Below are 19,486 nucleotides of genomic sequence, written 5' to 3'. Positions count from 1 at the left end.
ATATTTCCGTTCCACCCCCTTAGAGGTGGAAGGCAGGGAGGAAGGGGTCTGCCACAGCTTCCTCGCTATCTTCATGACATTGTCATGCACTGGCAAGGTCGCCCGGGAGGGTCCCAGAGAGCCCGAGGGCCCAAAGAGGGAGTCCTCCTCCTTAGACATGAGCTTAAACTCCATGCCCAAGTTCTCAGCAGCCCTCTTTAGGAGGTCTTGGTGGGCCCTGAAGTCAAACAGGGGCCCTTTACGATCCCTTGCTGCTGCCTCATCCGGTGACGATGAGGAAGAGAAGGGTAGGGGTGCGGAAGAGGGTCCCTCCCCAGGGTCCGAGTCCTCCGAACCCTGCTCATGAACCTTAGGGGCCGGGGGGACTGGGGGGGCCACCACTGAGTGCAGTGACACCGAGCCCTGGGGCATAGAGGCATTCCAGGGTCCCCAATACGGCCACTGCCAAGGTCCCTGGGCCCACCCCGCAGCCTGCAGGGAAGGCTGATGGAGCCGCACCGCCCTAGTGTCACCAGAGCCCCCGTGCGTCGCTTATGTCGCCGACGCGTGGAGCGGTCCGATGAGGACGACGTGGACCGGTGCCGACGTCTGCGGTGCCGGCGATGAGAGGAGGACGGGGACGACGACGACGATGCACCCGACCTGCCCCTGCGGCGAGAGGACTTGCGATGCCGCTTGCCCCCTCGAGACCGAGAGCGGTGCCGACGATGGTGACGCTGAAGGGAGTCCAGCCGTCCCGAGGTCGGTGCCGGTGCCATCACCGGTGCCGGTTGCAACGGTGCCATCATCGGTGCCGGCTGCAACGGTGCCATCATCGGTGCCGGCTGCAACGGTGCCAGAGCCGGCAACAGTGCCGAAGCAGGCGTCGGTGCCGGGATCGGCGGTGCCGCCAGATGTGAGTCGCTGCCTCTCGAAACGACCGACAGTGACCTCGATCGGTGCCGGGACGGGCTCCGCACCGTAGATCGTGAGCCCGAATCCCGGTCCCCGCTCGAATCGGAGCTGGATCTGCGGCTCCGGCGACGGACTCGGGACCGCCCACGGTGCCGCAGTGCCGAGTCGCTCGACGACCTAGAGTCGGAGCTCGGAGGGGAGCCGACGCTCTCCACCCTCCGTGACCGTCTGGCAGGAGACTTAGATTGGGAGCGTCTCCAACCACCGGGACCACCCAGCGCGGGTTTGCCCCGAGACGCGGGTCCCTTGTCCCTCGGCCGAGGGGGGGACGGAGGCGTGGGCAAGGCCATGAGGGCTCGTGCCGCAGTAAACGCCTCCGGCATCGACGGCCCTTGCAGGTGCACTCCCCCACTACCAGGAGTCGTGGGAGGCAGCCCGCATGGAGACCCCGGTGCCGGAGTAATCTCAACGGCGCTTGGCTGGGGCGTCTCCGTACTTCCTCCACCCTGCGTGGGCCGGAGGGAGATCTTGGGTGCGGCCGAAGGCCGTGCCGTCTTCTTGGCCACTTTAGAGGCCCGCGGCAGTGCCGAAAGCGGTGCCGGTGGGGGGGCGCTCCGCACCGACGACACACTTGGTGCCGACGGAGACCGGGACGGCTCGGAAGCTGGACGGAGCGCCAACTCCATTAGAATCGCCTTTAGCCTCGCGTCTCGTTCTTTCTGGGTCCGAGGCTTAAAGGACTTACAAATCTTACATTTGTCTCGACGGTGTTCTTCTCCAAGGCACCGGAGACAGTGGTCATGCGGGTCACTAATAGGAAAGGCTTTAGTACACAAGACACAGTTCTTAAAGCCTGTGGACCCCGGCATGACTCCCAGCAGAAGAGGACCCCGTCCGGGGTTCTAACTTGTCACTACAACTACAAACTAACGAACTCTATAACTACTACTATAACAAGAAACGTTGAAAACAGTCAAACAACTAGGGAATGAGCTACTTGCACACAGCAAGAGGCGATAGTTCCAGTAACCGTCACAGGCGGAAAGAAGGAACTGGGGACCCGCGCAGCCAGCAGCGCCCTTTATACCGCGACATGAGCGCGGCACTCCAGGGGGCGCTTGAGCTGGCCATGCGGGGCTTGCTAGGGAAAAAAGTTCCGGGAATCTGTGCACGGGGCGCGCACACACCTACATTGGAATGCATATGAGCAATCACTCGAAGAGAGAACTAGTAGATCTCATTTATTTTTATTCATAGATTGGTAAAGGAAAACAAACTCTCCTGCTTTTGCAACTCCCATCTGATTTCTTAACCTTGAATGAACTAGTCATTGAATTGAATTAGCTGAATAAACTAAAATGAAGAAAATATTCTCTCTGCACCTGCAGAAGAGGGTATTTCTGGTTTAGCACTTCAACAAACTGTTTCCAGGTGGTTAGATAGTGACTTCCACAAGTTCAGTAGTCTGACTTTCTTTCAAACTGGGCAGCAAACATGTATTGTTTATTATTTTGTATATTTAGATGATTTTATTATATAATAATAAGTTTAGGCCTTAACATCAGTTGTCAATTTTACATTTAATTTTAAATAGGCTAATTTTGAAAAATAAGCCTTATTTAAATCAAACAATTCTCATTTAAATAAAAAGCATCTGTTGTTTTTTTTTAAATAACTGATTTTGATCCACCCTCATTTCAAACAGGTGTTGGAACAGCGGATGCAGAGCTAAAGCATGAAAGAAGTTTGTCTAATTAGACAGGCTTAATATAATAACAGTACTTTGCAGTTATGTAGAGCTTTCCATCCAAGGATCTAAAAACACTTTACATACATTAATGCATTAAGCTGCAGAACATGATAGGGTGATTGTTATTCCTCTTTCCTGATGGAGAATCTGGCTACGGCTCAGTGAAGACCCGCTCAGTCGATCCAGAAATCGACGTACTAAGACCACCTTCACAAGTGGCGTAGCGCTGCATCGACAGGAATGCGGTTCCCGTCGGCACAGTGCAGTGAAGATGGCATGCAGAAGAGGAGCAGAGAAGTCGACGGGAGTTACGCAAGTTTTTTGCTTAGCTCGCGTAACTCCCGTCGACTGCTGCCGAATCTTGGAGGTAAGTGTAGACAGGGTCTCTGAGATACAGAGAATTTGTGACTTGCCTAAGATCATATAGCAAATCTCTGGGAATGACAAGAATAGTCCAGGCTTCCTGTCCCATAATAACTATACATTCTGTTCTTTGGGCACCTAGAGACAGCATTACCAGCAGGGTGACCCGCTTGAGAAGGACTCCGCACAATACAAGGGCCATTTGTCTGACAGGGTTTTGGCCTTAGCATGACTTTTTTCCTGCAGGCTTTTTAAAATCTGATGGAGATACAAGAAATCAGTGAATGCATCTGCTCTAACTAATGAATGTGAATCCTGATTTTTTTTGAAAGGATTAGCAGCCATAATTGGTCAGCATTAATTTGCAACAGGTTGTCTTGTGGGGTGTGAGGGAAGAATGATGTGTAAGAGCAGCCATCACCCTATTCCTTACTTTTGCATTCGTAGAGCCCTACCTCTGTGGTATCCTGACATAGGGGATGAAGGAGGAACATGCCAGTGAGTGGGTACTTCCCCATGTTGTACCTCCATAGGCCATAGCTACAGTTTTCCATGCACAAAGCAGAGGGAGAGCTGATCAATAATGTTTAATCAAACCTTTGTAACCCACTGATTCCAAGGTTAGCCAGAAACTTTCTTTATAAAGATATAGGAGATATTAAAAAACTCGTTAGATACTTATTCTCTACGGGATTGCACCCTGCAGATTAGTGCATTAAGTGGTAACAGGAGAGTCCCTGAGAATTAAAGAGCACACATCTAAAGAACATGTAGGATACGTGCAGCTTTTTGTTTGCTTTACAAACAAACAGAGGCAGGAGGAAATGGTTTGGACTTCCTAAAAAAGAACCCCAAAAAACAAACACTCTGGTCCCTTTGTTTATTATCTTAATGATATGTTTAATAGGAGATATCTTGGTTACAGTCACACAATCCCAGTTTTTTACGATGGCACACAATTTAAATATTAGTTTTAGGTTATGGCCTTCCTAGAAGGAGCTAATAAGTAGCCACTACCAATTATCTAAGCAACCCACTTAATTTGGATTTGACAACTGCACCATCTCATGCAAGTTTCATGGGCCTGCTGGATCAAAGTCAAGTTTTGATAGATGCTGATTCCACCCCCCCACGCATATTGACTGGGGATTTTCAAATCCACTGTAACTTTAGTTATTAGTAGCAATATTACAGTAGTGCCTTGAGGCCTCAACTGCCATTGGAGACCCATAGTAATATAAAGTAAGGGTGGAGGAACAACTTCAGATAAAATCCTGAACCTTCATGACAAACCTCAGGTGAAAAAATTTTGACGTTTAAGGGAAAATGTTAATTTTAAGAGATTTTTTTTCATTTTTATTTTCATTTCCTCTGCTGTTCCTGGTCTAGACTAGAAGTGAAAACCTCAGAATGGCTATAGAACTTGTTCTCATGGTCTATCGAACCTGAGCAGAAGCAGGAAGTACTGCAGATCCCACTTAAGAACTTGTTCCCATGAGACCTTCGGCCCATTCTGCAGATTCGTATTTTCTGATAGTCTGAAGAAGCATGTGAACTTCTGAACCATCTCCCCTTGCTGGGACAGAGTCCTCAACAATTGTGTGCATGGGCACAGCCTGCCTGACCTGAGGAAAGATTGCCCAATATCCTCACGTTTTGCAGGGAAGGAAGGCCTTGCTCAAACTCCACTGATATAATCATAATAAAGCAGACACTGATTTAGAAACTAGTCTCAGTGATCAGTGGAGCCAATCCAGTAATTTTCTCTATTGAGTGAAGTCTGTCTGCTCCTCAGAACCGTGTACTTAAACTTGGAGGGTTTGCTATCTGCTGCAAGGGTGTGTCTATTCTGGAGCTGGGAGGACTAATTTCCAGCTTGAGTAAACATACCTAGTGCGCTAAAAATGAGAAGTGTACCTACAATGGTGCAACAGGTTAACTACCCCAAATACAAAGTCCTCCAAGACCCTAGATATGTATTCAGGCAGCTGGCCTGTCCTTCTCTCTTGCACCGCCAAGGCTAGGCTTCTAATTTTAGCATACTAGCTCAATCAGAGCTAGCATGGATATGTCTGCTTGAGCTGAAAATTATACTTCCAGCTCCAATGGAGACATACCCTAAGAAAAGCCACAGTAAGAAGAATCGTCTGCATCACTTTAATGCAAAATACACAATATTGGTTTTGAGGTGCAGACAAGCCACAGGCTGCAGTTCCCACTCAACATAACAAGTTAACATGAATAATGCTAGTGGCAGTAGCACCTGCTACAGAAACCCACAATCTACAGGCTCTGGAGGGGTTCTGGGGCAGTTGTGAAATCATCGGCATGACATGTATTATGTGGCATCACTGAGTAGAAATAAATGATCCACGATAGGTTCACAATGTACTGACTAAACAACAGAGAGGAAACTCAGTTTCCTAGATCCTTGGTGGGAACAGCACACATAGGGGAGCACTAGACCCTATGAGCTCCATTTCCATGACAAGAAAGAAACTTCAGTCCAGTATTATGGCTTGCACCTCTGGGAGAAGTTATGCAAGTTTTAGGCACTGCATGCCAAGGGTTCTACAAGTGAGTCATGTGCCTTAAGAATAGGAATATTTACAATTTCCCAACTTCCATGAAAGCTGCACTGTGCGAATTCAACTCACACAGACTTCCAGTATGAGTATCTGAATTTCTGGATAGCAGGGTGTGGCAATGACATTTTTTGTTTAACTGGAGCAACATCTGGAAACTATTTATTTCCTTTGTAATGTCACAAATTCATTAAAGGGACAACAATATCTAAATAACATAATTCAGAAGTGGTATGTATTCATCCTGGACGATGCAGTCATGGTTAATTAGATTTTTAAAAAGCAACCTATTTTGCAACATACTCAAAATTTCACCACTGCAATACAATACAAATTCTAATCACATCTCAGTTACCAAAATTATCACCTCTGCTTGGTATAGTAGCAGGTTGTATTACAGTTATTAAATACATCTTCCATTAAACAGCACAAGTCTTTAAACTAAATATTATGAGTGATTTAATTAATAATAATAATGGACAACCTTGTTGGCAATGTAAGCAGACAAGCCAAGGGCTGAATAATCATGGAGACTGAACTACATCATCTTTAAAGGTCTTTCCTTCACTTCAGTGTTGAGTCACAATGGAGCACAGGAAAGTTTATACTGAGGCTCTTGGTGCTGTAAAGAAGAGAAGGCGGAGGTGGGACATGATAACAGTCTTCAAATATGTAAAAGGGTTATTATAAAGAAGATGGTGTCCCATTACAGTTCAGAGAAATAGTAATCAACTTAGTTTGCAACAAGGGAGATTCAGGTTCAATGTAAAGGAAAACTTTCTAACTCTAAGGGTAGTTAGGTACTGCAATAGGTTACCTAGGGAGGTTATGGAATCCCCATCATTGGCAGTTTTAAAGAACGAACACCTGTCTAAGTATACTTAATCTTGCCTCAGCATAGGGTGGGGTTATGGGGCTGGAGTAGATGACTTCTTGACGTCCCTTCCAGCCCTACATTTCTATGATAAAACTACATTAAAACAAAACAAATTACAAATTCCAGCCCCGAAAAATTAGGAAATGCCAGAATTGAGAATGCCTGTGCATCCTTAATTTGGCCCCCTTCTGTGTATGCATTTTGATACAGTCTTTATTTACAGGAACACACTATTTTTTCCTACAGGATCCCTGCCTCATTCAATGTTTAGGATAGATGGTGCCTGTGGAATGAGTAACTTTACTAATTTCCTTCGGGGCTTTTCTATGGTGCTCCTCACCATAGTATCTGACTGCTTCACAAACATTAATGAATTTATCATCACAACTCTTCTGTGAGGCAAGGGAGTATTATTATCCTCATTTTACAGAAGGGAAACTGAGGAACAGAGATTAAAGTAAAAGTATCCATTAATTTTAGATCCCCAATTTAAGATACCTAGCACCTGATTTTTCCCCAGAGTATTTAATATTATATAGCACTTCATGTGTTCAAACCACAGCTCCCACCGACTTCTGTTGCAAGTGAGAGTGCTCAGCACTGCTGCACATCAGACCCAGAGTCTCAAATCGGGCACCCAGAAAATAAGGAACACAATTAGTGACTACTTGTGAAAAGTTTGATTTACATGAGTTGTCCAGCAACATGAGGAAACTTTGGCAGAGACAGGGATAGAATCCATTTCTCCAGGGTGTCATTCAACTACCTAAAGCATGAGACCATCCCTTCTCTTCTTGCTGGCCCTTGCCTCATTCACTACAACTTCTGCAAAAGCAAGGCAGGTGTATTATGGACAACATATCTTTGGGGATGAAAACATTCAGATCAATCCATTCTTGCTCTTTAGCAGATGCTACTGTGGACAATAAATGACTCGTTTTTACGTGGTAATTTCATTATCTGTGCAAAGTGGCTTAGTGTAAGACCCTCCCTTATTAGATGACTCCACATTAGTGATACATAATATCATGTCTGCCAGCTGGTGGGTATAACCATTAAAGCCCAATTAACAGAGTACCCCCATCTGGTGGCTAGATTTGCTGTGAAAACATTGTGCACCTTGCAGCTGAGACTTGAACTGGGACATTTATCTGGTCTCCTTTGTTATAGCTACTACACTTAAAGACTGCTACATCAAAGACTCCACTAAAAAAACCTAAACCATCCTATTTTCAGGGGTTTTAGGGCCAAGTTTTAAAGACAGTCCATCTAAAACTTAGCATAAAAGGTTTTAATTTGTTTATTTGTGATGGGATGCAGGAGAGAATTAAAGAAAACTTTTGGCCATCTTTGGAGGACTATGAAAACGGAAGGAACTTGAGGCTAGGATTTGGGAGAGTGCAGAGCTGCAGGGACAACATGCTGAGGGAGTGGAGGGCATCAGCTAATAACTCTCTGAACAATGTTTGGAGCAGTCTGGATGGGCTGTGGGAGGTGCATTTATGCTATTTCAGCTGGAAGGAAGGGCACTGCTTTTTGGGACATTCAAGAGAGTGGGAGGTAGAAAGGGAATCCTGACAGACCACACACCTGTTTAGCTCCGATATGAAATTATACCATGGTATTTGAACTGTTTGATATGTGTGGAGAAGCTGTAAATGATTGGTGGTAATGCATAATCGCTTAAAGATATAATTCCTTCCCTATTAGAGATGAACAAAAACTAAAACCACTCAAATCCCTAAACTTTGAAGATCTGAATCAAATGGTAGCAGCATCAATCCTAATTTTAGCTTTAGAAAACCAAAAATATTTCCTGTTTTGCCCACCTTTGAAGATTATATATCATTTTTATATCAACATATACTGCTATGTAAATACTCCATATACGCTTAGAGAGACATGCATTCTTTTAAGGCAATAGGGTTAAGAATGTGACTTGGACCAGTTAAGAATCTATGGTTATGATGCTAAACAATTCCCTTGAGCTAGCCTTTGATTAAACAGGAAAAATGAAAGTTAAATTCATTCAGTGGCAAAAACAGGTGCCTTGTGCTGCAGTTAGAAGTTTCCGTAACAATGAGAGGAGCACTAATTAAAAGCCAATTAGTCACGGACATTATTCTGAGGTCCAACACTTTGCAAACTCCCAGCTCCTGGATTTTCCCGCTCTCAAGCTGCCCATTATCCTCAATACAAAGGCCTTAAAATGAATGTGGACTGTTCGACTATCACTATGGAAACCTTGCTATGCTGCATGGTACACAAATGCTTCCCAGGAATCTTCAGAGCCACTTTTCCCTGTGATCTTTGCCCCCCACGAATGTGCAGTTTATTCACTCTCCTCTCTATTTATGAAGCCTAGTTAGACGTTTTATGAATACTAATGAAAAATAATTGAACCCACCATTTAAGAAGTGTAACTTCCTCCTATGAGAATTTATCATGGCAACACAAAGTGTCATGGTTGGGCTACTTAGTCCCACTTGCTGTAAAGCTCAGACACCTCCGCAGGTTCAAAATTAGTGCCTGCATTTTGTATTACATTTTGCTGATGCATAAATAACTTTTGAAGAGGAAAAACTGTGCTCCCTGGCTCACACTTCAAATCTGTCCAAACTCCTAGAAATGATGGAAGTGGTCATGTTTTCTATCAGGAAATGAGCCTTTCTAGAGCTGTGTGCAGTCAGTACTGCAGCATAGTACTTTTTATTCAGGGCTGAAGAAATAGTATTTGGCCTTGCAACATATATTTGGGGAAACAGAGGCACTGAGGTTAAGAGACTTGATGCAAGCCCCAGAAGTTAATGTCTGTTCTGGGATTTGAAATCTAAAGTGCCCGATTCTCAGTCCCCTGCTCAGAATTCATTTTTCTTTCTAGTTTCACAGCTGACATTCCCCAAAATAACAAAACAAGACATGCCTCTCCCTGGTTCATAGCTTGGGCAGAAAGATCAAACAAACACTTTGCCTGTTCTGCTCTCCCCAAGTGTTTCACATTAGAAGGTACCTGATCATATCTACGTCCTTTCATCCCATCTCAGGATTCTCAGTACACAAGAAGCTGAATTTATCTTAACTTTGTACTTTAGTGAGAATGTTCCTTAGTGAGAACTATAGGAGAGGAGTTCAAGAATCTCATCTAAGCAGAGACAATCAGTAATGCCAAGCCATGACAAAGCAATCAGAGTTTTATGGGAGAGGTTATTTTTCATTAGTAAGATTTTGGATGTACAAAGGGCTGCAAGCTAAATTAAAAACAGATCTCCAGATTTGAAAACCATAGCTATCAACATTTTCCCTTAAACAGCACAACACTCACCCACGTTTATGAGAATAGATTTTCATGCTAGCGGAAGATGCTCCATGGTTTACAGGTTAAAACCTTAAGCAGCAAACATAAAAGAGTGGCCTGCACTATGCTGTAAATGTAGAAATAGCTTTAGTATTCTTTAAGACCCAAAGGGGCCCTGTCATAAGGCAGGGCTTCTCCTCAGGTTCCAAACACACACTCCCATGGCTCAGTCTCCTATATGAGGCTTTATTCTCCAAATTAGGGTGACCACCCACATGTTCCCAGAAAACCTGACAACTGGTACTTCTGGGAACAGCATGGGCCCACCCCTGCCCCCGCCCACATGACCATACATGGTGCATGCAAGGTCACGCTGCATGGGGGATGCCATTTTCAAGAACGCATGGCCATGCCTTACCCATCTGCCTGACCTTGCACATCTGCAAAGTCATGCCGGCAGGGGCAGAGCTCTGCGCTGTTCAAAACCGTATCCCCCATCTAGTACCAGACAAAACTACATCCAGTGTTGTCCCAGTACCAGACAGGGGACAAACCAGCTAAAAAAAGAGGCCATCCAGTTTAAAACTGGACAGGTGGCCTCCACAGTCCATACACAAGCAAGTAAATCGAACAGACAGTCCTTTAGCCCACCCTTTGTAGTAGGGTTTTACAGCTTCCCCTCCCAGGAGGTGATCCAGCCTCTTGCATTTTTCCTCTTCCAGCCAGTTCTCTTCCCCTTCTGGAACAACAGGTCCTGCACCTCTGGCCCCTTGCGCCTGGATTTAGCTCCTCTCCTGGCACAGCCTGCCCCAATCAATCCTCCTCTTCCTGCCCTAGGACAGGCCTTTATAGCCCAGGGTAGCCCCGTCCCCTTTAATTAGCTCATATTGGCCCAGCTGCTCAGACCCAGTGGCACTGGGCTCACGGTACTTACAAGGGACCAGGTACCCTGTGATACGCCTCCCCCTTTTCAGGAAAAAAAGCCTTGTTTTTTGCTTTGACCTGTGAGATGCCTCCTTGGGCTACTCCTATCCCCTCTCCAAGGGAAATACGTTTCTCACAGACATATTTCAGAAAACATTCCATATAAAATACTCCAGGGGCCCACCTCCAATGTGGACTCCTACATTTTTCCAAACCAACCAAAACATTCCCTGCATTTATTTAACAAACATTCCATAAAACAGTTCACATTACACAAACTCAGATACAGCACAGAGGGTTCCCCAAGTCCCATGGACCCTAACCAGTCTCTCAGGAATAAACCCATAATCCCAGTCCTTCTAAATCCTGTGCAGTGGGCCAGGGTCTCATACGCAGCCTCACAGAGCACAGTTAATATACAGTCTCATCTTCTCTGCCTGGACTTGGAGCTCACTGCATCCACAGGTTTTTCAGTGTCTGCACACAGAATTTCTAACTCAGTCTCAGATTCATTGACCATGATTAAGCATCCTCTTTCCTCCTGCCAGTTGTTCTCTTTCTCTCTCTCCCACTCATGCCTGGGGTCCTGTAAACCACATTCCATCACTTCTAATTGTTCTGCAAGCTCCCCAGCCTTCAGGACAGGAGCCACAAAACAGGTGTTTCTTGTCTCCCTTCCGTACTGGAGCCCTGCTTCTACCATTGGCCCCTTATCTGGTCCTCTACCTGTTGTTGCAGCCCTATCTAGGTCCCCACAGCATCTTGTTGGGATTGAGACTCTGGGTTCCTACCAGCCTCAATTCCCTGGTACTTTTCTGTCTGGAGCCAGGCCAATTCTTGCTCCAGGATTAAGCATTACTGTTTCTTTCTCAGCCTCCACCTGAACCCAGGACAACTCTTGTTCTACACCTACTAACTGCGTAATAATCTTTTCCCATAGGTCCTTACCTCCTACAATTCTTGTTGGCACCTTTTAAGCTGCTCTTGCAGGCCTTGGGGAGACTCCCACACTCCCTTTCAAACACACCCCTTTGCCATCCTTACTCAGTTTTCAGCCCCTCATTTACTTTTCCAGTCAACCCCAGACTCTCCCTGTCCTGGGCTTATGTTCTATTTCCTGCTGCACGAGGGCTGAGAAACCCACCCAGTCTCTCCCCAGAATTATCAGCCACTGTAGCTTCTTGACCACCCCGATGTGCAGTTAAGATCTCTGGCCTAGGACCTCCAGTTCAATTTCTGCTGTGGAGTAGATATGGGTCTCACCATGGATACATTAGATGCGTACCAGATGTTGGTCTACCTTGTTTATCCTTGCCTCGTTTCCCCAGACAAGAGTGCACTTACAACCTGAGTCTATGAATTCCTCAATTACTGCTTCTTCCAGTCTAACTGAGATCATGTACAGCCAAGCCCCCTAACTTTCCAAATGGACCCTGACCTTGGTCTGGCTGTATTGACAGCCTAGATAATCTCTTTCTCACACACGACATATCTGAAGAATGCCAGAGGGCCCCCTTGGCCATCCTGATGTGTGTTTCCATTAAACTGGCAGCGACCTGGCATCCCCCTGCAGCTCGTGTGTATCCCCCAAGTTTTGATCATTTCATGTCTTTCCCCCTAGGGAGCTTCCCTGGGCCACCCCATGTTGGGATCCTCTCAATTTGCCATATCATCCAGCCGCTCGTCTCCCTCAGCCTCAAAGAAGGCCTCTGCTCATTCAACAGCTTCCCACACTGAGGCCAGCTGAAAATGCCTTACCCTGCTCTGGCTCCTATAGGTAGAACCTTTAGGAATGGCTCCAGGACAATCTAGTCCATGATCCTTTCCATGGAGCTGGTCTTGGGGCAGTGCCACCAAGCTGTGAGGTCCTATAGTTTCTGGGCCACTGCCCATGGTTTGCTCCTCACAGAAACAGACCAACTCAAAATTTGTGTTTATATGCCTCCGGACTTCAGCCTAAATTGGTCCCAAATGGCTGCAGTCATACCCAGATAGGCATTCACCTGTTCATCACTGGCTGCCCCGTAAGCTGCCTATGCCTCACCCATCAGGAACAGTGCGATGTTGCCACCCACATCAATTCCCTCACTGCCCTCCCCACTCACGCAAGTGTTTGGAGAAAGGCATTGGGGATCAGCTTCTGGTCCCAGCCACCCACAATCAGCATCGCCAACCATGTTATCTAGTGTCCTTAGCCCAACTGTTTATGTCACCATTCTTGAAAGTGGGCTTCTTGCCACCTCTGTGGTGCAGCAAATTGTGTCTCCTGATGCTTCTGCTAGTTTGCCATCATTTGCATGAGCAGAGCCTCAGTCTACTGCTGCCCTGTTACTAATAGATGGATCACCTCCTCCCTTTTTCCCCTTAGCCCCCAAACTATGTGGGGACAGTCAACATTGCAGGTGCAGCTTTCTCCTCACAAGGCACAAAGGCCCACTTCACTCTTCCTTTGTGCCAAGGCCCTATTAGGGCTTCCCAAATGTGAGGCATCCAGAATTACTAGTCATTTTTTTAAAATCGTGGCAACAGTTATTACACAATTAAGAGGGCAATAAGGGAACCTGGATTCATTTACAGATGCTAGTGATTCTTCCTGCTCAAAAGGTTAGGGAGATGCCTTTTTGAAACGTTGAAGCTTAGTTTTGTTTTAGCGATTTAGAACAACATTTTAGTTTCTGGGATTGCACAGACAAGTAATTTAAACAAGCCTTTCAATAGAAACCTTTAAGTAATCCTTCAATGTGTTGCCCTACATATGAATGTTATGAAAAACACATCTAAAAAAATGAATATGAAAATCACTTGGATATTAACTGAAAGTTATGCCACAAACTAACCTTTCATATATCATAACCTAAATGATTGAAATCTACAACAGTCCTTTAAAATAAGTCAGTTAGTCAATCTTATCATGATTTAGTACAGAACAAATGGACAGGCAGGTCCCATTCTGAAGGTTACCATCGCCCTCTACTTTAATAGGAAAGCTAACTGTTGCTAGGCTAAGGATCACTGTAAATCAAATGAAATACATCATTAGTTTTTGTACAGCCAACACTACTCTTGGGAGCTATTTTTTTGAGCAGTTTTACTCAGCTATTTCCCTAATAGACAGCTCTAAATAATGCCCTTTCCTGTTAAATTTTGATCTACTTGCCTGGTGTACAGAGACATACACATACGGAGCCAACACTGATGTAGTTTCTTAGAAACTGACAGCAGCTGTGTTAGAGTGAACAAAAGCTCTCCATAATACTTATCTTTTTAACTTGGCACTAGCCTTTTCATTACTCCATATGGAGTTTTGTTTCTAACACTTGAGTAGTTGCATATAACTGAGAGAAGTGTTTGAAAGGCTTGTACGAAAAGATCATGTTACAAAACTTGTTTGAGTAGGACCAATTTTCTAAGTGTTTTACTCTCATTTTCTTTTGATATATATTTAAGAGTTAAGAGCAAGAAATATTTAAGCTTGCATGGAAAAAAATCCAATCCCAAGAGATATCTGGAGAGAGCTAGATTTAAAGTAAAACTCCTGGGTTTGGCTTGTGTTTATATACATTTAAGAAAGAATTTGTGAGCTGTGTACTGTCTCTCAACAGGTAAACTGTAAAACAGCAGCAATGAATGGTTTAAGATAGAAAACATCCTGGAGAAAAATATTAAGTCTATGTTTGTTTGTTTTTTAAATAAAGCTCTGGGAACCTAATTCTTGAATGTGAGCAGCCAAGAGGCAGTGTGGTCACTGGAACATAGAAATTGCCATAATGGATCACACAGATGGTCCATCTAGTTCCATATCCATATTCAGAAAGTGGCCAATATCAGATGCTTAGAAGAAAGGAGCATAATGGGATAATTGGTCCATAAGGGACCATGTATTTTTTGCTCTTGTATTATTTTAGATGGTAAATAGGAGTGCCTAAATTACCTTCTCTATACCATTCACTATTCTGCATACCTTTGTCACATCCTGTTATTCATTTCCTCTCTACAGTAAAACCCACTCTTTTCAATTGCCTCTAATTCCACTGCTGCTACATCCTTTTGGAGGCAAGGTGGCCAGAATTAAATACACTATTCCAATAGTGAGGTCTGTTACCACGGATTAATACCTTGCATTACAATATTTTCAGTCTTTCACTCCCATTCTATACACATTGTAACATTTTGTTTGCTTTTTTGAATGACAGCATCATGTTGGGCAGTTTTCATTTCGCTGTCCACAATGACCCCCAGATGTCTTTCATAAGTAGTTAAATACATTTGGAACCCTGCAGTATATGCCAGTACTTCAAAATATTCCTTCTAATGTATATTATCTTGCATTTGTCAACAATGAATGTAATCTATCATCATGCTGCCTATTCACTTAGTTTTGTCTGAAGTTCTTTAATCTTCTCTGGCCAATGTCTAATCCATGAAGGTACCTTAGTCACAGGATTTTTGAAAATCTATTCTATTAACTGGTTTTCTTTTATCTTTTTGTTTGTTTCATGCTCAAAGAATTGAAACAGACTAGTAAGCCATAATTTTCTTTTGCAGAAGTTATGTTGGTCACTCCCTCTTATGAAACATCTAGATGGTGAGATGTAAGTCCAGTTCAGGGTATAGTTTCAACCACTTTATCTTAAGGCAGGTTCACCCCAGTGCCTTAAAAAGCAAATAGGTACAATATCTGTGACCCTCCAATCTTCCAGGATAATAGCTGATTTTAATGACATTATTAACAGTTCAGCCACTTCATTAAGTACCTTCCGAACTATAACACCTTGCTTTTTAATTTGTCACTCTGTTCTAGCACTTCTTTTGATTTCTCAGTCTCTGAAGTCACCTTATCTTTGTTACCTGAAAGGGGTAGAACGTACGCTACCTGTAGGCATTTTCCTTAAAAAAACATGTTCAGGTTAGCTGAGCACCAGGTTAGTTGCCTGATGTACTAAAGGTTAACCTTGGCTCTGCCACTGCCTTGCTGCATGGTCTAGGGCAAGACAATCTCTCTGCTTCAGTTTCCCCATGTCTAAAATGGGGGTAATACCTGCCTTATGGGAGTTGTATGAGGTCCAGTTTGTCCAAGTTTATGATTTGAATCTGTGAAAAGCAATAGCAGTGCTGAGTATTATTGTTAATATGACACTCCATTCAGTCATCCCAATGCAGAGGATCCCTCACAAAGACCTAGAGATACTTACATCCCCTCTTAAACTTTTAATGTCAGCACTAAGCAGGGATTAAGTTCCCTGAAGGGCCTTTCACCAACTCTGCTCAACAGGGTGAATTTCAATCTTGGCCCAGTGCTTAAGCATGTAAAACTGACATTTATAAGCCTAAGCACCAATATAAGTGTCCAACTGCAGGATTTGCTGCCCTGAGTAGGGGCCCACGTTGGAAAAATCAGGCACATACTCAATCAGTGTCAGTGGAGAAGGAAGATTTTATGGTCTGAGTAGACTGTGTCCACACATGTTTTACAGAGGTCTTGAATTTTAACTAAAAGCAATAAGTAATGTTTAATTATTAATGCCTAAATCCAAAAATAGTTTAATTACTAAGAATTGGAGAAAGATGGAAAGTCTTTTAAAACTAGCCCTCAAGGGCTACGTTTAATAGGCACTGAATGCAGATGTTCCTGTGCTTCCAAAGCATGTCTGAACAATTTCATTTTAGCAGAATGGTTAATGGGGCAAAGCAGCCTCTGCTGTACACATTCACTCAGCGTACTAGAAGTTTACTAAAAGTCCACCTTATTTTGCCTTTTCTTCTCTAGGTCAGAGATTTTGAAGCTTCAGCTTCCTTCACAATGTAGCACAGAGCAAAAAGAAGGAGCAGCACTACCAGCTGGAAGATACTGTTTATCTGTTGTGCAACAAGATCGAAGTTCACCCACTGGGGGAGCAGGGACATCAGACAACGGTATAGAGAGTCCTTATAAGTAATGCAGAATCCTTAGTTATTCTATTTCCTCCATGATTTGTCAGATTCTCAGCAGACAAACTAATATTGGTTTTAAAGATTTTGAACAATCAAAGCCACACACTAATCCTAATGAATTTTGAAACCTTAAACAAAAAGTCAGTTTCCCCTCAAAAAAGTCCTATGATTATTAAAAATCTGAACATATCACTTGTAACTAACACTTGAAAGAACTGCCTCCTTCATAGAATTCACAGACCAGAAACCTTTTTCTTGCTTATTTTTGAGGTCTTAATTTCTGTAGGAATAATACCCAAGAACTTCAAGTTACAATCAGTTCCAAAGAAATCATTTACAGTTAATACACAGACTCCTTGAAAACAACCTTCTCGCCATGTCATTTTGAAATGCTCTGACCTATTTAGCACACGTAACGCTAACTATTGCTACATGCTGTTTTGTTGTAGTTTCCCATGGGGTTGCATGTATTACAGTTTGAAAGTCTCGTAAAATCATCAGGTCTCCAAAGACTGACTAGTTAATAATTATCCAGAATACCACTGCTCTTCTACAGAGAAAAGAATTATAGGGACCTTGGATAGGATGACAACTTTGGCTCATTTACATGCTGTAATGAGGAGAGCCATTTATGAAAACTGTCTTCTTATCCTAAGGTCCTTCATCCTGGTAATGGTTTATATGCCAAGTAAACAGCAGTTGCAAACCTAGAGCTTGAATTTCTCTTAGTGGTATTGAACCCCTCTATAGCCAGATGAAGACAAATGTCAGGCTGCTTAGGAATTCACCATGTGCAAGAAATTGTTCTGCTAATGAAGAAAAGTATTGAGAAGAGATTTGGAGGTGAACTGCTAAATTTGAGGTCTGAAGTGTATGCATGTAAGTGTGATGCAATAATGCCCTCCAGAGATAGAGAGAGATGTCATCAGGGGTCCTTGATTATAAAAAACAAACAGGTATTTTGTTCTGCTAGAGTGCAGCTGTGCGTATGGGTGTCTGTTAGGTGAGTGGTAATATGGAGTGCTTCTAGCGTGATTTTATAAAGGCATCTCTGTACTGTTAATTTGAGTTGAATTCAGCAAAACAACCAGCATAGGCCTGATTGGACTGCTTTGTGGCAGTGGCTCTGTATGGCCATGTGGGAGAACTTAGGCTATGGCTTCCCTACAGAGCTTGCACCGCTTTAGCACTGCTAGTGCAGACTCTAAGTCAACAGGAGAAAGCTCTCCCGTTGACTTAATTACTCTAGCTCTCCCATTGACATAGCTCTCTTCACACTGGCACTCAAGTTGGTGTAACTTACATCGCTCATGGGGATGACTTATTCACACCCCAGAGTGACATAATTTATACCGATTTAGTGTGTACATAGTCTTAGACTAGGTTGTTCAACTCCACTCAGGAGATGGGTAGTTCAGACCTTCCATTGATCAACATCTCCAATAGACTGAAGGGAGGCACTTGAAGTCTGCAAGTGGTGTCCCATCCAGTTCTCTGCTGGAAAGATGATGGCCTTCATACAGGCTGTTAATGGTGGGGGTGAGCTGAGAGAGGGTGTAAATCCTCAGGTCTCCCATTGGAACACATTTGCATCAGTGAAAATATCTTTACTAATAGACCGAAGATCTGTATGCATTCACAGCCACACAATTTTTACATGTGCTATTTTAAAATCCCAAAATCCTTGATGAAGAGCTGACCAAAGATTTGCAAAATATTCATAATGAAATGCAAAAATACTTGAAATTTCAAAGTTTTCCACATATTGTTAGGAACTCAAAAATGAGCCCATTTTCACGTAACATTTTGCTAAGGTAAGCACACTTCTAATGCAAAGACAGGCCCCATGTCTAAGCTCAGCCTAAAGTAATGTATTTTTGAAGTTAAAAAGGCTTTCCTATCAAGAACGATACAAAAAAAAAATCATTTTCATACCTTTACAATGTGAAAATGAACATTTCTCCAGTAAAGAACAATTTAGATGTGCAAGGCGTGACCAAAAAAAAATCACTCAGAATGAAACTGGAAACTTCCACAAATAAAATTAGTCAGCTTCACACAGCCGTAGGGTTAGCAGGTGAGATGATTTTATTCATTATACATGTACTTCTATAGGTCTTTTATGAATTTTAATTTCTTATTGCAGAAGAGTATTTGTAACTATGGTTGAACAACATCTGATTAGAGAATTAGATTTCACAAGTCTAAGAAGATCTGTCTTATGCAATTTATATGGCTGTTTGGGATGCCACGTAAGAGTTCACTTCTCTCTCTGGTTTCCAGTCCTAATAACCATATGCGGTAAAGGACATGTAAAAGGTAGCGTGTTGTGATGACAGCAGTGGGTGTGTAAGTGAACAAGTTCATTCAAAGAAAATGGCATTTCCATGTGTGGAAGATGTGCTAATAATGGTTCAAATGTTCAGGCATTAGGGCTGCTTGAAAGTTTGTGTCCCCTTTTCCCCATTTGTAAAGAGCTAGTCTGTGTATCTGCTATGCCATATGCATCACTGACTACTGGAACAAAGATAACAGTCTGCAGGTCTTAAAGGAACTTTGTTGTTCTGTAACATCAGTGGCTCATCAACTATTCTGCTACCTCCACAGCCACTGTAATCCCTGATCGCTTTTCTGTCGAACTCCATTAGCAAGACAATATAAGTGATTATGCAAAAATGTGTACTACTAATGTATCACAGATTGCAGATCTGAAAGGAATTCTCTCTTTTGGCAGTATGAAGAGTTCTGAAAGAAAAGCAGTTCTAGAAACTTGCCTAGATTAAGGATTGCAATACAAATGTACAGTGTAATATCGCATGGAACCAAGGTTTATCCCTGTTCAGCAGATGAATTATTGATTGTGATAA

The 19,486-nt window shown here is 43.4% G+C and overlaps 1 protein-coding gene across 1 annotated transcript in view; it reads left to right on the top strand.

The window, feature by feature from the left end:
- EFCC1 (EF-hand and coiled-coil domain containing 1) overlaps positions 1-19,486 on the top strand; it is an 80,803-nt gene that overhangs the window by 41,627 nt on the left and 19,690 nt on the right. The window contains exon 3 of the mRNA XM_067543782.1: positions 16,456-16,601. Within this exon, the coding sequence (XP_067399883.1) occupies positions 16,456-16,601 (146 nt within the window). The remainder of the gene's footprint in view (positions 1-16,455; positions 16,602-19,486) is intronic.

Source organism: Emydura macquarii, unplaced genomic scaffold, assembly GCF_026122565.2.
Source record: "Emydura macquarii macquarii isolate MOO-44397 ecotype Brisbane River unplaced genomic scaffold, CSIRO-AGI_Emac_v2 contig_968, whole genome shotgun sequence".
Taxonomy (NCBI): domain Eukaryota; kingdom Metazoa; phylum Chordata; order Testudines; family Chelidae; genus Emydura; species Emydura macquarii.
The sequence above is the reverse complement of the archived record's forward strand: the minus strand, read 5'-3'. Positions and strand labels throughout refer to the sequence as shown.